General features: G+C 52.3%; 1 protein-coding gene across 2 annotated transcripts in view; it reads right to left on the bottom strand.

Annotated features, from left to right (window-relative positions):
- Window positions 1-67: 67 nt before the first annotated feature.
- The window catches only part of LOC118684798 (phosphofurin acidic cluster sorting protein 1-like), a 55,464-nt gene continuing 36,054 nt past the window's right edge, over window positions 68-19,477 (bottom strand). The window contains exons 3-25 of one of the 2 annotated variants that reach the window (XM_036379922.1): window positions 15,006-15,095; window positions 14,570-14,695; window positions 14,231-14,393; window positions 13,999-14,090; window positions 11,974-12,054; window positions 11,140-11,199; window positions 10,352-10,503; window positions 6,296-6,389; window positions 5,906-5,977; window positions 5,471-5,601; window positions 5,215-5,347; window positions 5,000-5,104; window positions 3,617-3,723; window positions 3,184-3,338; window positions 2,980-3,090; window positions 2,790-2,892; window positions 2,396-2,428; window positions 1,987-2,029; window positions 1,853-1,895; window positions 1,620-1,761; window positions 1,304-1,527; window positions 996-1,109; window positions 68-894 (exon numbers count right to left, since the gene is read on the bottom strand). In XM_036379922.1, coding sequence (XP_036235815.1) covers window positions 779-894; window positions 996-1,109; window positions 1,304-1,527; window positions 1,620-1,761; window positions 1,853-1,895; window positions 1,987-2,029; window positions 2,396-2,428; window positions 2,790-2,892; window positions 2,980-3,090; window positions 3,184-3,338; window positions 3,617-3,723; window positions 5,000-5,104; window positions 5,215-5,347; window positions 5,471-5,601; window positions 5,906-5,977; window positions 6,296-6,389; window positions 10,352-10,503; window positions 11,140-11,199; window positions 11,974-12,054; window positions 13,999-14,090; window positions 14,231-14,393; window positions 14,570-14,695; window positions 15,006-15,095 — 2,490 coding nt within the window. In that variant the 3' untranslated portion in view covers window positions 68-778. The remainder of the gene's footprint in view (window positions 895-995; window positions 1,110-1,303; window positions 1,528-1,619; window positions 1,762-1,852; window positions 1,896-1,986; window positions 2,030-2,395; window positions 2,429-2,789; window positions 2,893-2,979; window positions 3,091-3,183; window positions 3,339-3,616; window positions 3,724-4,999; window positions 5,105-5,214; window positions 5,348-5,470; window positions 5,602-5,905; window positions 5,978-6,295; window positions 6,390-10,351; window positions 10,504-11,139; window positions 11,200-11,973; window positions 12,055-13,998; window positions 14,091-14,230; window positions 14,394-14,569; window positions 14,696-15,005; window positions 15,096-19,477) is intronic. The other variant, XM_036379923.2, reaches the window with a different exon arrangement.

Raw genomic sequence — 19,477 nt, 5'->3', positions numbered from 1 at the left:
GTTCTCTCCCAGCTGTGCTGAGTCATGCCCTCAGACAGGCGGGCACACACACACAAATACCCTGCCATAATGGTAACAGCATTAATTTATTAAAATTAATCCCGAAAAGTAACCATACAATAAATTTAAAAAAAATAGAATCTTGTAAAAAAAAAACTCAGGTGCCCTCACCCCACACCTCCAGCTGGCAGCACCCTGGGGTAGGGCTGGTTGGGAAGGGATGGGGAGATGAAGAGGACAGCCTCAGCAGCTGTAGGGGGACTGGAAAAGCTGCTGAGGCCGTGCTGCAGAGGGCAGGGCCAGCACAGCAGTGCAAGGCTGGCAGTGGGGCTGGCAAGGGTGGTACAGGGGTGGTGGGCCCTGCTCAGCACCTGCCCCTGCACAGAGCAGTCTGGCTGGCTGCAGCACTGGGGAACCTGCCTGGGTCCAGCCCAGCTGGACCCTGGCTGGCTACAGGGCTGGCCTGGCAGGTGCATCTGTGGAGAGCGGGGCCCAGAGCCCATCCTGGGGCCCTGCTGGCTGGTGCCAACCCTTGTCCCAGGCTGCTGTTGGGGGACATGGGAGGCAGATGGCATGGTGTCCTGGCTGGTGTTGGAGGGTGCATGGACCCGGTCTCACTGGCCTCACCTTCACGGGTCTTGGCCCACAGGGTGCAGGTGCTGTATCCCCCCCCACTGAGCAGGCAGGGACTGGTCTGCAGGAGATGGGGACAAGAGCACATCCATCTCCCTGTCTCCTGCAACCCACTGCAGCTCCATTCCAGGGATGCCCCAATGTCTCACACACTCTTCGAGTAGCCGAAGATGCCCACAGGGAGGTACTTGACGTGTGTTGGCCACTGTGCTGCCAGCTGGAAAAACTTCACATCGTTCCACTCCACCCCATCTATGGAGACTGAGAGGAGAGGGTGCAGTGAGGCACAGCCCTGCCACAGCCAGCCTGTGCTGCTTGGTCTGCCCCACTACAGCCCCAAGGAGCTGGTACCTGCCCCTCACCTCGCAACATGGTGTTCTGGTGCTTGGCTGTGCAGATGAGGCGTGTGATCCCTTCGATGACTTGGCTTTTGGGTTCCAAGTCTTTTTCTTTTGGTTTCTTGCTCAGGAACATCACTGGGGACCAAGTCCAGACAGGACCAATGTTAGGATGTCCCCACCTGGCCCTAAGTGGGAGCCCCTGCCCCAGTGCATTGACTGACCCCTGCTGGGCCACATCTCAGCCCTGCCCTCTTGCAGGCTCCCCCCAGCCTCTCCACAAAGCACTGTGGCCCCACAGGCAGAGAGCACCCCAGAGTGGGCTTGGTTACCTTTCTTGTTTTTCTCCTTGGTGACCACGGTCATGGCCATGGTGCTGGGGGGCACCAGCTCCCCTGTGCTGGGGATGCGGCTGACCTGGAGCGAGCGGAAGTTGCTCTTGAGGGTGTTCTTGATACCCGTCTCCCGCTTGTCACCCTCCTTCTTCCTGTCCGGCCCTTGTGTTGTCCAGTAGTCCACCTGCAGGCCCATCACCTCCACACCAGGGCTCGGAGACCTGGGCAACAGGGGCAGCACATGGAGCACACAGGTGGTGCCCCTGCTCCTCTGCCCCCACTGCCTCGGGCTGAGGGGGCCTCGTTTCCTTACCCAGCTCCCGAGAGGCTGCTGCAGACGGACGGAGAGGGAGGTGGGGTGCAGATGGTCTCCTTGCCATAGGAAACAGCTATACTGGAGGCTGGTGCTGAGCTCAGCAGGGAGGGGGTGCAGACTGTGGCATCATCCGAGTCCACTGGGGAGGAAAAGTGTGGGTTTGAGCATTTGGGGGACACCAAGAGCCTCCCGCCTGTGGAAAAGAGAGCTGGGCATTCCCAGGGACTCACCGGAGGCACTGAAAGACTGCTCCACCAGGCCCACCTTCACCACCTGCAAGGAGAAACCAGAGGATACCCAGCATCAGCAGGATTGTGCACTGCACCTCTCCCCTCAGCCCCTGCTGGCCCCTCAACTCACTCACCCCGACAAAGGGGACAAACTTCTGGCAGGAGTCCTCGTCGGGGCTGCAGAAGGAAGAGAGCCTGGTCAGGGTCTGGGTGTGCTGAGCAGCGATTGCTGTGTGACTGCTGACCTTGTGCCCAGGCAGCCCTGCACTTGCAGGGGTCACTGCTGGCTCACACCCACTAGGACCATCTCCTCTGCCCTCCCTCCCATGAGACCCCCTGTCCCCAACATGGCAGCACAGGGCACACTACACAAGGAGGCAAGGAGTTGTCCCCTCCAGTGCTGGGAAAGGGCTTGCATGCGGGAGGGCAGCCCTGCCCCTCTGCGGGGTCAGGGCTCCTCTGCACAGCAAGAGGGACGGATGGACGCACATGGGGAAAGGCAGGGAGGGGCCAGGCAGCGGCACAGCAAGCACAAGCCAATACCTGATATAAAAATCAAAATAGAGACTTCTCTTCCTTGGGTGCCAGAAACCAAGAGAAGGGAGAGGTGAGAGTGCAGCTGGAACACGAGCATCAACCCCCGGACAGCACAGTACCAGCTTGCAGCCCCACCCAGCCCATCCCAGCCCTGGCAGCTGGCCCCCACCACTGGGGCTGTCACAGTCACAGCGACTGGAGGGGCCAAGCACACCAGGAGGTGGCAGGGAATGGTGCTGCAGGCCTCTCACTGTGGGACCCCAGCTCCCCTCAGCACCACGCTGCTCGTCACTGGAACGCAGGGCCTCACTTGCTTGTCCCGTGTCCCTCATTCCTGTCCTGGGCACGTCCCAGACCGGGGCTGCATGAGGGAGGACAGGCACCCAGGGGCCACACTCACCTCTTCTGCTTGTAGGTCAGCATGGCCTCGGAGATGGGCAGCTGGTGAGAGAGGCTGGCTCCAGCGATGAACTGGGCAACACGGCCTGCTATGTCCACAGTGTCTGCGGGCACAAAGAGCCGTGAGGACCTCGATGGCAGCTGGGCTGTCCCTCAGGGCACTGCTGCTGCCAGCCTGCCCCGCTCCTCACCTGCAGTGGGAGGCTCAGCCCTGCTGAACAGCTCCCGCCACGCTGTGTCCAGGAACAGAGTGCTGTATTTGTTATCCACCGAGGCCAGGTACTTAGCCAGAGGGTGAGAGCCTGCAGGGGAGCAGGGCAGTGTTGGCTTCAGGCAGGGGAGTCTGGGGAGATGGGAGAGGACAGCCCTGGGGCTGGGCACCTCACGGCTCTCACCCAGTGGTACGAGCAGGAAGCGAAGGTAGTTGAGCCAGTCGGGTGTCTTGCTGGCCAGCTGCTCCACAAAGAAACGGAGGACAACACTCAGGTAGCTCTGGTCCCCTGCCACCACCACCTTCACCGGGGGAGGCATATGGGAGTTACAGTTACAGCTGCCAAAGGGAGAGGAAAAGGAGACCCTGAGGGATGTGCAGTGGCTCAGCAGGTGGGCCAGGGGATACAGTCTGCCAGGCCAGCTGACAAAAACCCACTGCTGAGAATATCCAGCTTGGTGTGCACTGCCACAGGCAAAAGCAGTACTGGGACCCCCCACTCTCCCCAGGGTGTACACCTGTCAACAACCCCCAATGAGCCCTGGGGAGCCCGGGCCATGCCCAGCCCTTCTCTGAAGCCACCCAGTGCCACCAGACTGAGCCCAAGCTGTACTCACAATCGCTGGATGCGGGAGACAGTGGTGTTGAAGGCTGCCTGGATGTCTGCCACGGAGCAGGTGGATACAACCAACTGCTTGTGCGCCTGGAGCTGCTCACTCACGTACTGCCAATGCAGAGAGCTCAGGTTAAGGCACCCTGGAACATGGCTGTGCTGGCCAGCACCAGCCCATGCCTGCCCTGAGCCCTGTACCCCCCGGGTTACGGCAGGGATGCCTGTCCCCACTCGTGCCATGCAGGGAGGCTGAAACCACCAGGTGACTCACAGCTGCATCCTGAGCATCCCTGCTCCTCCCAGCTCTGCTCTAGGGAGCAGCCAGCCCCTTGCCCTCACCTTCGAGCACAGCAGCCACCACCCTTGCCATGGCAAGGGCAAAACTGTCCCAAGAACCAGGCTGCGTTCCTTGAAATAAACAGTTTGGTCCAGGGACCCTCTGATTTAAGTTCTGCCATCCCACAGCAGGGCCCTGCTCTAGGCTCACTCTGCCTCTGTTCATTCCTTCTTCTTGCTCCCTCCCACTGTAGCACTCCAAAATCCTTCTGTCTCTTCAGGTGTCTGCATGCAGTTCAACAGTGGTAAAATAAGCAGCCAAGATGGACAAAGGGGCTGGTTTTGGGAGTGGGCACTGACCCTTTTTTCCCTATTCAGGACAAGTGGAACAAGCCAAGAATGCATGGCCTGACTCAAGACTTCACCACCTCTCACTATAAGCCTTTTCTTCTGTCTCAAAATTTTCCAGCACCCTTTCTGGATGCCAGATGTAGCTGCAGCATCCTGAAGGGGTCTCACAGGTGCTTTATCTAACTGCATGCTTGCACACATGTCCATTTCCTTGCTCACCTTTGGCTTCAGAGCTCCAGGTATGGGGGAGGCAAGTGTTTGTTTGTCAGGGACTGGGCAAGTGTTTGTTTGTCAGGGACTGGGCCTGTCCTCACACCCCACCCTGCTCTGATGATGGAGTTCATGCTCCCTGGGAGGTGACACTTCCATTTCTCAGTGGGAAATATCTCTGCTGCTTCCCAGGACCTCATGCCCACAGAGGAAGGGAGCTCTTTCTCAGGGAATCCAACAAAGCTCTGACCCATGGGGTTCCTGGGAGCCAGGACCAAACAGTGAGGGTCTAAGGTACAGTCTGCCAGCCAGTCTTTCTGGGACTGATCACGTTTTGAGGATCCAGTGATGCTGTGTGATGGAGAAGACACACCTGACTCTTGTATGTGTGACTCAGCGCTCTGTAAGCACATTGTCTCCTGAAGGAAGGGCCACACTGGGGAAGAGGAGGGCACAGCTTGTGCAGTTTCCCTGGGATGCCCTATGACTGGGAGAATCCACCCTGCTGAGAGCTGCATGCATGCATCCAGCTCCCATCACACCTACTCACCTGCCCCTGCCATTCAGCAACATTCACCAGCACGATGCTCTCGGGGAGCTGCTCGTCTGAGACCAGGATCTGGTTCAGCTGATCGTAAACAGACTTTCGAGGCACCTGGGAGAGCATCACCACAAAGGTTAACTAACCCCAGCCAGCCACCCTGCACACCACCCAGGGCTGAAGACCTGGCAGCTCTTGGATGAGAAACCTCCAAGTGGGCTCACCTGGGTGTTATGCCATGAGTCTGGAGAGCTCTCACTGTCCAGGCTGCTGGCACGGCCACCTTGTACCTTTGAGCTCTGCCTGTCCTTCACGGAGGTGCTGCGGGGACGCCACAGCTGCTTGCTCTCTGCCTTGCTGTGAAGGAGAAGCAGGAGAGGCAAAACTGTTGAGGAAATCTCATCTCCACCAACCCCATCACAGCTCAGGGAGCCAGTGTGAGCTTGCTCAGCCCTGGGAGGGGGCACACAGCTGCCTTACCTGGGGGACACGGCACTGGGGAGCTCGGTTTTGCTCCCAGAGCCCAGCTGGGCCAGTCTGTCCATGCTGCCCTCCCTCATGGCAGCCTCTGTGGGGGTCAGCCGGGAACAGGACTCCTCTGATGTCAGCTCCTGAGGGCCACACAGAGTCACTTCACACACACTGCTCTCCTAGCTCCAACAAGGAGCAACCCTGCACCCATGGGTGCCCATCATCAAGAGAGGCCTGGTGGCCCTCCCAGAGGGCCAAGGCTGCAGGGTCTTGAGAGGGCTGGGCCGCGTGTCCTGCAGACCCTTACACTCCTTCTACTTTTGCTGCTCTCCAGCACAATCTACTTGTCTTCCTAGCCCTGCTCCCAGCCTGGTGGGCACCCCTGGTACTCCAGAAAGCAAGCTGGGCTTTGAAAGAGCTCCACATCCCACAGCCTGGACTCACCACTGCAGGGACCTCTGTTCCTTGCTCTTCCTGTGGTCGCTGTGCTCCCGGCTTCCGCTTGTCTGCCTCGCCCTGGGGGACAGGGAGTGGGGTCAGAGCAGGATGGAGCACCCTGTGCAGGGCAGCTGCCAGTGACCTGTGCCTGGCCTCACAGAACACAAGCTCCCACAGGGGAGTCACAGGGCATCTCTGGGAGCGGCCCCAGAGGATGTCCCCCCTCGCTACCTGCCTGCCTGTGCTGGGAAGAAGAGGAGGAAAGAAGGAAAGGAGCAGCCCCAGGCAGGCGCTGCCAGGAGCTGTGGTCTCAGAGCGCGGGCGCTGTGGGGGTGCTGGGCTGGCTGGGGAGGGACAGGGGCAGGAGGTGGTGGTGGAGGTGGAGGTGTAACTCACAGGGCTGCCCGACTCTTGATCCTGCCCTTTCTGGCTGTGCAGACTGCCGATCTCAGTCTGGGAACCAGAATGAGAGACTCCCTCAAAGAAACGCCTGCAGAGAAACAGACAGACGAACGGACGGACAGACAGACAGACGGGAGAGAAAAAGGCAGGAATAAGAGAGGAACAAAGTCACCATGATCCCAGCACACCCCCACCGGCCTGTCCCAAGCACAGAGCTCTGTGGAGAGGTCCTCAGTGGGACACGAGGCCTGACAGCCAAGTGTGTGGGTGACGCACAGCTGAGGAGCAGAGCTGTCAGCAGTGCCCCTGTGACCTCAGGGAGCTGAGGGTAGGGGCTCCTGGTGCCTTCTGCCTCAGGTGATCCCCTACCCCTGAAGTGCAGGTGAGGAGCTGCCACTCTGCCCCAGCTCACTGCTATACAGTCTCTGTCAACACCTCAATTTCAGAGTGCCCCTAAACCTCTCTGCTTCCTCTGCACCATCAGAGCTTCCACAGACTTCTGCTGCCTTCCCTTCTGCTCCCCCTTTTCCAGGGATTGCTCCTTGCCTCTGCCTGCTGCTGCTGCACACTTCCAACTGCAGCATCCTCCTTCCCTTTCCCAAGGCTCTGAAGATCTCAGTATTGCACACAGAACGACACCTCAGGTAGCACAGTACTTAAATTTGCCAAGTTTTTGGTCTCTGGGCTGACATTTTGGTACAGTTGCATAGTGCAGCTCCAGTCCTGTTTTCAAGTCACCATAGCTCACACAGGAACTCTGCTGGGGAAGCCAGGACAGTCTCTTGTCACTACAGTGCAAGCTTCCACCTTTGCTTACCCTTTTCCCACACATTATTTCTTTGCCAAGGACCTCTTTCACAGCCTGTGGGCTGCTCAAAGACCACTCTTTAGGAAACAAGTGGAGTCTATCACTGGGATCTCACTTGCCAGTTTTCCCAGGACCTTTACAGCAACCAGAATCCACCTGCAATGTGTGACTTTGATGCAGGAGATCAGAGCTAGATTCCCTCTAAGCTTTGTGTATGTGCTCATTAACTCCCAGGAAATGCTTCTTCTGATGTGCCTAGGGTACAGGTAGGGCCATGAGGTTGCAGGTTTCCAGGGATGGTCACTGAGGCATAAGATACAGAGAAGTTCTTCTGTTACCACTCTATCAGTGTCTTTCCATTGTTTTCTACTTTTCTCATCGGGATTTACCTGCAGTTTCCTGCAGGATATCTCCTCTGAACATCCTACCTGCTCATTTTATTTTCCTTCTAGCATGCTTCCTCATTTGTATACAGCACACTGTACCAGGCACAACAGTGTGTGTCAGGCTTTACTGCTCTTGAAAGGACAATCCACCTCTGTAAATAAATGATGGCTCCTGCACAGAGCAGCTCTTCAGCAGCAGTGTTTACACACACTGGTTGGGAAAAGTCAAGGCTTGATTTTCCCCTCACTGGCTCTGTGACCAGGCTGCTTCAGGTGTAGAGTCACAATAGCACCCTTGTGGGACATTTTCTCCAGGCCACACACTGGTATAAATTACATCTCCTTTTACCAACATATTTCCTCTCTCTCTTCCCCTCCATCCTCTGCTACAAAATCTCAGGCACTGTCACCACTCTGTAGAGTCATTACTCTATACTCGCCTTTCCCAGCCAGAAATTCAACCCATAGAGGTTACATTAGTAACTTAAGAGTCAAACCAGAAAAACATGTAGGTTTTCTAATAGATCATCCCTCAATCAGCATCTCTTCCATACTCCTCTATACTGTCCCAAGTGATCCCACCAGAATGTGACATACCCTTTGTGCCACTGGCATCACAAGAGTATCTTCATTCCCTCCTTTTTCTTAGACACTGGATGTGTCTGGATTATATTATACTTCCTCTGGCTTTCAACACTCCATTTAAATCAGGCTGTCTCCCCCTTCCCCATGAAAGCTGTGTTTGTTTGTGCCCTCTCTCACTTGCAATTCAGAAGCTTTCATCCCTCAAGGACATCACATTAAGCACAGAGCCCTTTTGCAATCTCCTGCTCTGCAGTTTAAGGCTCTCCTCCTACAGGCATGATTGAGATTTAGGTGAAGTCCTTCTGCACAGCCTCCTCCTGTTCTAAATGAATTTAGCCCCCCTTGTCCCATCCATTTTCCCAGTCATCTATGACGATATCTGCTCATTCACCTTTGACCTTCAACCAACAGGTCTGACTTGAGGTCCTGTACCAGCCTCAGTTCCAGCTCCAGTTTTGCCTCAGTGCAGGAGCAAACTGGAGCTGTGTGATCCCTGGCTGACCAAAAGGATCAGCTCTCAGCACCACTGGCCCAACCCAGGGCATCAGCCCCTTCCCACTGCTGAGGACTGCACACCATTAGTGCCCTTGCTTCACACAGATGTTTACAGTGTCCAGCAAGGCTGTCTATGACAAGAAATCCAACATGAGGATCACCTCATATTTACAAGCTGGGCTGTAATTTACCCCCTGAGAAGGCTACATAGCACTTGGGAACCATAAAGTCTACATGAAACACCTTGGCAGCCAGCTTCCACATCTCCTTAGAAAAAATACAGTCCCAGAATTTTGTGAAGTATTCCCTTGTGAATTCAAGGGATACACATTCAGCACTGCCAGAAACTGAGGCACCAGAGACCAAACCAAGCCAGGGACACTTTAGGATGTCCTTCCAGGAATAGCACCAAACACTCCAGGAAGACTGTGATGGTGGGCACCAGCACAAACCAGCACTCACTCTGGAATGCTGTTCCAGTGATCAGATGTTTGCAAGTAGGCACTTGCAGAACCAGGGTAGAGGTCTGTCTTTACATTTAAATACTCTCAATAGACTTTTCTCACAGTTTCACACAGTCTATATACATAAACCACTATCTGACCACAGAAAGACTTTCCTTTTTCTCCCACAGCACCTTTGTCTCCTTTGAGGAGAGACCATGTGAAACTCCTTTTGGAGTCCAAGCAGATCACTTAAGCAACTTGCCCATGTGCCTGCTGTCTCCTTCACAATAACTTGTGGGCTTGTGGAAAACACAACTTCTATCATGCTCCTGTTTTTTCCCCAAGTGGCCTATGTGTTCCAGAATCCAGCAGATTTCATTTCAGTTTGCCTGTGGCAAATCATGCCTGCTATTCCTGCTAAGTACCTTCAGTGGGGATACCAACCAAATAATATTTTTAATCTATATATATTATATATGTGTGTGTGTGTGTGTGAGGGTTTTTTGGTTTGGTTTTTTTTTGGGTTTTTTTGTTGTTTTTTTTTTTTTTACATGGCAGGAGGGTTGGCACTAGATGATCTTTCAGGTCCCTTCCAACCCAGGCCATTCTATGATCCTATAATCTATATATAAAACCATAGAACAACAATGCCAAGTAAGCTTGGCTTGACTACAAGAAACCCAGTGCACTATGATGCAGCCAAGTAGAAAGACAACAAAAGACAACTTTTTCACAAAAAGACAGCACAAAAGCACAAGAGCCATGAGCAGAGAGGCCAGGTGAGCACAGATCACGTGGGAGCAAAGCCTGGTTTCCCTGCACAATCCAGGAGACCCCTGTGCTAAGTCAGCAGCTCTTGGCAGAAAAAGTCACCAGTGCCTGGGGAATGGGGTGAGGAGAAGCACTGCTGGTTGCTAATCACATCTCCACACAGGGTGGGAACACAGCATGCACATCTCACAAGGACTGATCCAAGCACTCACAAAGGGCTCAAAAGACAGGCATGCTTCAGTGTGGAGAGCCCAGAGAACACCAGGATTGTTGGCAGAAAGAGATGAGAGCTGGGAGCAGCTGGGGTTTAGATCAAATAGGGCTCTACCAGCAGATCAGTGTCAGATGCTGGGCTGGCAGAAAAGTGAGACTAAATGTGAAGGAAATCAGATCTAACGGGCAGTTTTAAGTGAGGAGCCAGAGGCAACAATAGCAGATGGCAATGGGAGTGGAGACAAGATAATGCCTGCATTAGCTCAAGCAACAGAAAGGTGTTGGAGACCATTTCTCCAGGTCCCATAGGCTGTGCTGCTGGCCAGGGACTCCCTGCAACCCTTACCTCAGGGTGGGCTTGGGTGTGCTGTGCACACTCTCATTGTCCTCCATCTCTGGGCCACTGTCACTGTTGTTGCACTCTTCCAGGCTGTCATAGAGCAAGCCCAGGTCTTCTTCCACCTCCTGGGTCTGGTCTACAGGGTCAGAGTCCAGGACCTGTGGGACCAAACCCAGAGAGCAGTGAAGAGATGTGGAGTTCCCTGCATCCCACAACAGGCATAGACAAGCTGTCTGTCAGTCATGAGGCACATCATGGCACTGTTCCCACCTCAGGGAGGCAAATCCAGCCTGTGGAAGAATCCAGAGACATTGTCATTGGGCCAAAGGAGGGTGCCATGACATCCAAGGGAGTCTCAGACACCCATCACACTTGCTGGCAGTTAGGACACCTGGGAGGAGCTTCAGTGGCTGTGCTGCACACTTAGCCCAGGCTGTCAGCCAAGAGAAGCCATCCATAGGCTGATGGTAGCCTGCAGTCAGTCTAACTGGACAGGACTGCCCCTGCAATGCCAGCTCCTGGTGCAGAGTCAGTCTGTGACAGCACTCTTCTTCCCTGGGCACCTTTCCCCAACAGGAAGGTGCTTTTTGAATTGAGCACAAGGCCCAGAGCTGCTTTCTTGAGGCAGAAGGCTTTGGGAAAGCCATGTCCTAGTCTCTGCCACGTCTCACACCACATTTGGCACATCCCTGAGCTCACAAGCCTTGTGCTCCCAGTGAGTGGGAACCTGCACTCTGACACCTACACATCTGCAGGAGACATTGCCAGATGGGGGCAGCTTTCCTGTTTCTTACCTCTTCTGTCACTCTGAACCTCCTCAGCAAAGCCACAAATTTCTGCTTGAAGTTTGGTTGCTAAAACAAAAGAAAGGAAGGAAAAAAGATCAGCAAAACTATCAAACCACATTCCAAGCTAACATACAGGCCATGGTTATTCTCTCTGACATGCTGTCCAGAGGTTCAAGGTCAGCTGTGATTGCTCTCTCTCTAAATTTGCTGTAGGACTTGGAACTACCTCTGAACTCCACAAGAAGCCACAGTCTGGGCATGAGGGAGGATGCAAGGATTCATACTTTCTCTGCTACAGGCTGAATTAGCACTTCATTTAAATCCTGTTTCTCCCCAGACCACCTGGTTGAACAATACTGCTTTCAAGCAAGAAAAGATGGGGAACAAACTCAGGAAGAAGGTGCCCAGGGATCTGCAGGGCTGAAGTCAACAGGGATGAGAAGTTTGGAGAGCAAGGGTCTGGAAGAGCAGCTCCTCCCTTCTGCAGACATGCAGAGGAGCTGCTAATAGTTCAGCTTAGCTTGTGCCCACCCTCCCCTTCCTCAAGAGAGGAAGGAGACCATGTGACACAGCAGCAAGTCCAAACTCTGTTGCACACAGATCACCACTGATACAAAGCCAGGCTGAACACAGTACAAACCATGAACTGGGATACAGCTCTGAGCAACAAGCTAGCTCATTAATGGCAAGAGTTTTGCTCCTTCTCAGAGCCAAGGGCTCTCTCCACTGCTCTGCACCAGCACCAGCATCTCCCCTTCCCAACACCCCTCACTGCCTTCAGAGAGGGGAGAAAGTGAATCCCTTCCATCCCTTTGATCATGCTGTAAATGCTGATGTTACTCTGCCAATTGATGTGGTTCGGCTCATTTTCCTCCTGGCCTTCTTGGTTTTCCTCAAGTCATCCTCTTCATCAAACAGATCCTGCAGGCAAAAAGTCACAGTACATCAGAACAACTATGTTCATGGAGAAGCACCTCCTAAAATTTTCCTGATCCACATTTGCCCTCCATTTTGAAAAGCTTTGATCCACTCTGCTCCCAAAATCTTGTCTTTTTCTGCTACCTCTTTCTATGGAGCTCCTTCTCTCTCCTTAGCACTGTTCCCCTTCAGAACTTCTTCCTCAGCATTTCTGTCCCCAGGCCTCTCCAGAGAAGAATGTATCAGCAAGATAAGAGGAGACACAGCCTCCTCAGGACCCATGTGTTGTTCTCCTGCTCTCCCCTCTCCAGAGTTAGCTCAGAGAGCACATGAATCACAAAGAAACATTTTTTTCCAGGGATTAGCCTTAACTCAGGGACATGAGCTCCTGCTGTATTAACCCAGCATGATGGGACAGGTAATCTGGAGGACCTTTGTAAGAGACTGAAATGATAATGGTGATAATGGTTAATGACTTGAACAAATGGCCATTTGCAAAAGCAGCAGGTGAGCTTTGCTGAGCCCCAGCAAACCAAAGGGGAGGAGAATTTTTGGATGTGTGGTGAAGCCTCTGATCTGCATAAGAACAGCCTAGGTGCAGAGGGGTGAGTACCCATCACCAGAGATTGACCATGACAAACCAACTTCAGTTTAGCAACAAGCTGGGTTTGAGCCAGATAAAGGAAGAGGCCACAAGAAGCAGATCCTGCTGGATGGGATAATGCTTTTCATCAGACCAATATCCTCCCTTACACAACTGGCTCAGGTATAAAACTTCGTCCCCCATCTCCCCCTCCCTTATCCCTGAAGGTATTCATCCCTTCTGATGTGGCATAACTGGCTCAACTACACTGAAGTGAGAGAGAACTCTCAAGTCTTAGAAGGTGCCAAACTATCAAAGACCACCCCCCACCCCACCCCAAGCAGCCCCAGACTCATTCCTGAGGCCATTCACCTGAGGATTGCACCTAATCCACAGTGTTACAGACAGTGCAAAAGTCACCACTCCAGTGGAGGTACCTGGGCATTCCCACCTAAACCTGAATGCACATTAAGCACTAAACTCTGCTTCAGGCTTCCCCCATCAAGACTATGACCATCACTTCAACCAAGCAATAATCAAACCTGAATCCACAGCTGGTGATGTCTTCTCTCTCCACTATCTACTCTTATTGTTTCTTTATTTCTCTTTCTTTTTCTGTTATATTTTCTGAAGTGGTATCTTTATACTTTTATACTGTTGTATTACTATGGGTAATAATAACCAAAATGGCCACATAGCTCCTCTCCATTGCAACCAAGTTGTTCTGAAATAAACCTGCCATATAGATATATATTTATAAACACTGGTCATCCAGTGTTGTTTCACTCTGATCTGCCCCAACAACCTCAGTTACCTTCAAACCACAACAACCCTGAACAGGGGTTTGTCCCTGTGGTTTATCAGCACACTACCACAAGGCTTTCCATGGCCTTGAGCACAGAAACCACAACAAGGGCACAGCAAACAGCAGTGACACATCTCATCACAGGGCTGGGATGGCTCTGCCACCTCTGACCATTTTCAGAACTACTTCTTCCTAAAATCCCTGTTCTCTCTCAGAGAGTAAGGAGTCTCTGACCTGGTGTCACAGGGAGAAGGGAGAAAATCATGGTGCAAGATGGAGAGAGCTCAGCAGGGGTTTTCTGCTGCAGACCAGACAGCTCCAGAGACAGACAGATGAGATCTATAGTTCTCCAAAGTCCCTTGCCTCACAATGGACTTGACAGCAGCCCACTGCTGTCAAAGTTCTTTTTGCTGTGAGGTATTACAGCTCTCAGCCCTCTGGAACAATGGCAATGTTTACAAGGGGATGAGAGGGCTCAGGGTGCTCAAGAACCTCAATGCCTGACTCTTGCCCCAGAAACAGGAACAGGACGTAAAGCATCTTGCCAGGCCTCCCTTACCTGACCCTGTACAGCATCATCACTGGCTTCCTGCTCTGAGGAGAAGCTGTCATCCTCTTCTTCAGAGTAGTTATCAATGTCTGGGGAGCGATCTGAAAGCAGACAGTGCAAATGCCCCAGCTAAGCGTGGTGCCTGTCATGGCTCCAGTGAAAGGACTGGCAGTGCTGGGGACACGCTCTGTTACCAAATGTGTCCCAAATGTCTGCCTGCAGCTCTGAGCACTAAACACACCTGAAGCTTTGATTTTAGGACCCGAGGGGACGTTCCCATCCTCATGGTCGATGGGCTGACTGGACAGAGAGTAGATACTGATTTCGGCCACTCGAATGTTCACATCCTTCATGTTGCTGTGGAGGCCCAGGAGCTGCCCGCCATCCGTCGGGTGCTGCATGACCTAGACAGACAGACAGACAAGCTCCCTGATAGGGTGACACAATGGCAGCTGGCAGCCCACCCTCTCTATATGACAGCCAGCCAACAAGCCAGAACTCTCACAGCAATGAGACCTTGCCTGACAGCCCAGGCACAGGAGGCTGTGTGGGACTCCCCCCTGCTCCCAGCACGCTGTACCTCAGCCATGTTAATGATTCCCACTGCCAGGGTCTTGTAGCCCAGGATGGTGCGGTTCTTGTATCTCTTCCTCCGCTGCAGCATGATCTGCAGCTTGTTGCCATCCCTCTTGAGGAAGTGTGGGTACTGGGCAAGGGAAGCACAAAGAAAATGGCAGCATGAGGGCAAGGCTCAGCACGACACACAGGTGGAAAACTCTTCTTCAATGCTGATGTACAGCAGGATCTGACCTGCTGAGCTTTGAGGTGCCCCTCAAAGGCCACCTGCACCTATCCATCATCCTCCAAAGCCCAAGGCCCAGCAAACAATCCCTGGAGCAACGGAGCAGCTGGCCAACCACAGCAGGCTCCTCCACAGAGGCTGTGCCTTTCACACTTAGCTCTAAAGCTGTGCTTGATGAAAAATGCCAGGTAAGGGAGCCCAGGGGACCAGGTACCTGCAGTGAGAAGGTCAGCTCCAGCTCGGTCTCCATCAGGCCCCCAGGTGGGAGGATGTATTCATTTGACCTCAGGACTCGCTTTGAACCCTATAACGAGATTGACAGACACACACACTGAGCTCAACCACAGACTCACAGTCCACAGGGAAAGAGAGAATGCCTTGACTCTGTTCTGTCCAACTTGCAGAGCCACCCTTCACGTGCCTATCAACACTCTGCAAGAGCCTGCAGCACCCCCTGAGCTGCCAGAGGCCCCCCCTCCTTGCCCACCTGCCAAGGAGCAGCTGCTCTTCACAAGCCTGCTCTGCTCAATCTGGCACCTGGAGGGACACTCCCATGTGTCACAGGCATCTTTTATGAAAAATCCTCCTGAGAAGCTGAGAGGCCTCAGGAACAAAATGTAAACAAGGATTATCTGCTGCTGTGGAATGCAACAGGTGGATCTGTGATTGGCCCATGTTAGTTGTTTCTAATTAATGGCCAATCACAGCCCAGCTGGCTCGGACTCTCTGTCCGAGACAGAACCTTTGTTATTCATTCCTTCTTTTTCTATTCTTAGCTGGCCTTCTGATGAAATCCTTTCTTCTATTCTTTTAGTATAGCTTTAATATAATATATATAATAAAATAATAAATCAGCCTTCTGAAACATGGAGTCAAATCCCTGAATCTTCCCTCATCCTTGGACCCCTGTGAACACAGGTCACACCCATGCTGTGGAGGGACAATCCTGGAGCCAGAGGGAGCCAGGCAGAGCAAAGGAAAGGGTCCCAGTATGCTGCCTGGCCAGGTCCTGGAGACATCTCTACCCCAAGCAGACAGGCCCAGTGCAGACCCCTGTCTAAGCAAAGCTGGCAGGACAGCTCTGCTTGGATCAAGTCAGGATGTCCAGGAGAACAGGGGTCCCCCTGCTTGCTCAGCTTGTGATCAGAAAACTTTATCCTAGTCTTTTCCTCAGGCAACAGTCTTTATCTCTCTACATATAGAAATGGTTTTTACCAGAAGGGCAGGAACAGAGGCACTCTAATCATGTTCCCACTCCAATTCTTTCCTTTGCCTCTGCCCTATCTCTACTATCTCTATGTCTTGGTTTCTGATGGAGACACTGAATGACTTGGGGGCAGAAAAATGCTGTCTGCATGCACCAGGTCCTCTTGGCTGCAGGGTGGCACAACCCACAGATCCTCCCAAAAGCTGTCTGCAATGCTGTTCCCAGAGGCTGTGCCAGGAGCAAGGCTTTCCTGCACAAGGTCTTCCTAAAACGGAAGAGAGGAGGTGGAGCTCATCCCCTTCACCATCTGTGAGCCTTCCTGGCCAAGAACACACTGACCCTTCCTGAACTCTTCTCTGATAACAGATGATAGGCAGTCATAATGACAGTGACCATTTACTTCAGCACATCCACCATTTGCTCTTTGTTGCAGAGAAATTATCCACCAAAGATTTATTCTTTCATCAAAACACAAGTGCAATTACTCTTCCTGAAGATGCTATTTCTGGGGAAGGACTTATGGCAAAGAAAAGGTGAGGATATCCTGAGTGGTGTGTTCAGGAAATGATGGTTTGTTTCATAAACATTGCTGTCCTGTGCCTCTCTGTCATTTACCACTAAGGAAGTGACATATCCAGCCTCAATCCTAGGTGAATCCAATCCCTCAGTGAAATGCCAGTGCACACACACGTGGAATTGCAAGGACTGGGACAAAGGCTACTTCATTATCACAGTGCAAGGACAAGGACATAGAAATACTGAGGATTCTTCATCCTTTGAGAAATTCAAACCTCAACTGGACATGGCACTGAACACTTGATGTAGCTCAGCTGTTCTGTAAGTTGAGTAATGTCAGGTAAAACCAATTTCTCTGTAGAACACTTGAGTATCCCTATGAATACTACAGAAAACTTAGTATCAGACTGTTACAGCAAAAATCATGGATGACAGAGTTAGTCAAGGAAGGGAAAAACATAAGGGACAAGTGGTGGCCACAGGTTTTTACTGCCTAAGAACTGAAAACACACAGGAGCTTTCACTACAATACACAGGTATGTGATGCCCAGGTCTGGTTTGCAAGGTACAACCCCAAATTTCAGGTGTAAATCTGTCCTGGTTGGTCTGGTTTATAAGAGGGTTGAAGCTAGAGCAGCATACCACATCTGGAAAATGAGAGAGAACTAATACAAGTACTGGACTAGGCAGACAGCAAAACCCCAAAATTCAAGTTGAACGAGCATTTTGGGAGAGAACAGCCCATTAATATAATAAACAAATTTAGGGTTTAGCTAGGATTGCTCAGGCAGGAGTGAAAAATACTACAAGTGGTTACAAAGAGATAAGAAACAAAGCATGAGTGAAGCATAAACAGAAAACTGCATAGTAAGAAAGACCAAAAAAGCCCAAGTTCCTTCAGGGAGCATGGTTGGGGCAGCAGGCAGGCCTGGCAGAGGCAAACAACCTTTTTAGCCTGGCCTAGATCACAGCAAACACTCTTGTCTCCTACACAGTGACTGCCAATATCATCTCTCTACAGCACCAAGGCTTGAACCTGAGTCACCAGCTACATCCTGCAGGCAGATGCAGGAAGACCTCCATCCACTGCACCTGTCACAGGAGCTGAAAGTTCTGGAGTGCTGGGGCTTGTTTTCTTCTTTTCCTTTGACTGTTTCCTCTATTCATGGCTCAAGACAGGGTGTTTGTGAACCTCAGTCTCTCTGCTGAGAGGGAACACTGTGCTTCCCTTCATGCCATAATCAGTTGCAATACCAAGGCAGGTATCTGCAGCTGTATGGAGCTGAGCCAGCACATCCAAATCTCTTAGTGCCATGCTGAACAACACACAGAAGGAAATGCTCTATAATGGCTCCAGTCTGTTAAAACAAGTAACAAGGGACAAAGGTTTAAAACCACCCAAGTGAATGAGAGCAAATCCCCTCTTTTACAGTAGTTCAGGCTTTATCTCACTCAAATCCATGGAACATTATATATTCAAATCACCTCTGGGAAATGGGTAAGTTCTGTAGACATAGAAAGTTCCCCTTGACAGTGGTATTTCCAGATGAAGGAGCAGGTAGCAGCACATGGCACCCTTGGAGGCTGTCTTTTAAGACAAGAAGGGAACTGTGAGAAGATCAGGAGTTCTGGACAGGACAGGCTTTACACTGTCCTTTGGGTCATGCACATTTTTTAAGCAGACTGTCTCCAGCACTGGAGCTATTGCCTGGGTGGCAGCACCATTTCCATGCAGTCTGCCCTTCAGAGCAGCAGCTTCCTGACCCTAACAGAACTACTACTGAAGCAAGAGAAATATAGCCTCCCTTTCCTTTAGTCCCCAGCTTCCCCCTTGGGAATTTGCAGGTCCTTTATAAATTCTGTGCATCAGCTGTTTCCATCCAAAAGATGGAATGCTCACTGGAAAGCCTTCAAACAGTTTCTTACTAGTGTGACTCATCTGTTACCTAGGAGAGGAGCAGGAGGGATGGATCCATCTGAGGCCACTCTGTAGGCACGCTGTGCTGGAGCTGCCTACAGCCTCCATCTGCCTTCCAGCAGTCCCAAACCCTGCCAAGGCAGCTGGCCAGGCAGGTGGAAAGCAGCCTAGGGAGGCACACAAGCTCAGCCCACTCCCACAGGGAATGCTGAGCCACGGGGCAATGTGGGTAAAAGCATTCTCCTTGTTCTCTTCAGCTTTGCAGGAAGCCTACACCAGCATGCAGCCACAGCTACATGGCCATGCAGAGAGGAGGTGACCATGTTTAAATTCAATCCCTGGATGCAGCCTCCACTCCCTAACAGGAAAAGAAGCCCTGCAGCAAGAAGGCTTTGTGGCTTCACACTGCTGAGGCCTATTAATTTCTTTTGCCATCAAGGTGTAAGATTGGCCTGTGGCAGGGATGGGGATGGTCTGTTTGAGAGAGCTGGAGTCCCACTGTGCAGTCTCTTCCCCAGTCCCACATTTGCAGCCTGTGAGGTCTGTAGCTGAGGACATGCACACTCAGCACACGTCAGCCCCAGCACAACTGGGCTGCACAAGAACCCAAGGCTCCCCAGTGCAGAGAAGCACATTTAGCTTGGGCTGACTGTGCAGAGAGAAGTCAGGGACCACTCCAGCCCTCCCAGTCAAGTAGGACCCACAGCTCCCAGCTGGCTGCCAGCCCCCTAGCCCTGTGCTGCTGTCAGCTGTGGCCCAGTCTGGATGGCTTCCACATTTCCAAGGCCCAGCCAGGCAGCTCTCTGCTGCTCAGGTTGGTTCCTTGCTAAAGCCTGCTCTAAAAGGGCACAAGTCTCAGGGGTTCCAGGGCTTTCAGCTCTCCTGAACGACACCATACATACAGTGATGGGAATGCCACAAAGTGGGACACTGACCAAAAATGTGTGGACCACAGCCTCTCCTACTGTCCTCACTCCCTGCCCCAGGCTTCACAAATTTGCTTTCAGTTTTTTCCGTGAGAGTGAATCAGGTCTGTCATGAAGGC

Source organism: Molothrus ater, chromosome 3 (assembly GCF_012460135.2).
Source record: "Molothrus ater isolate BHLD 08-10-18 breed brown headed cowbird chromosome 3, BPBGC_Mater_1.1, whole genome shotgun sequence".
NCBI classification, from domain to species: Eukaryota; Metazoa; Chordata; class Aves; order Passeriformes; family Icteridae; genus Molothrus; species Molothrus ater.
The sequence above is the reverse complement of the archived record's forward strand: the minus strand, read 5'-3'. Positions and strand labels throughout refer to the sequence as shown.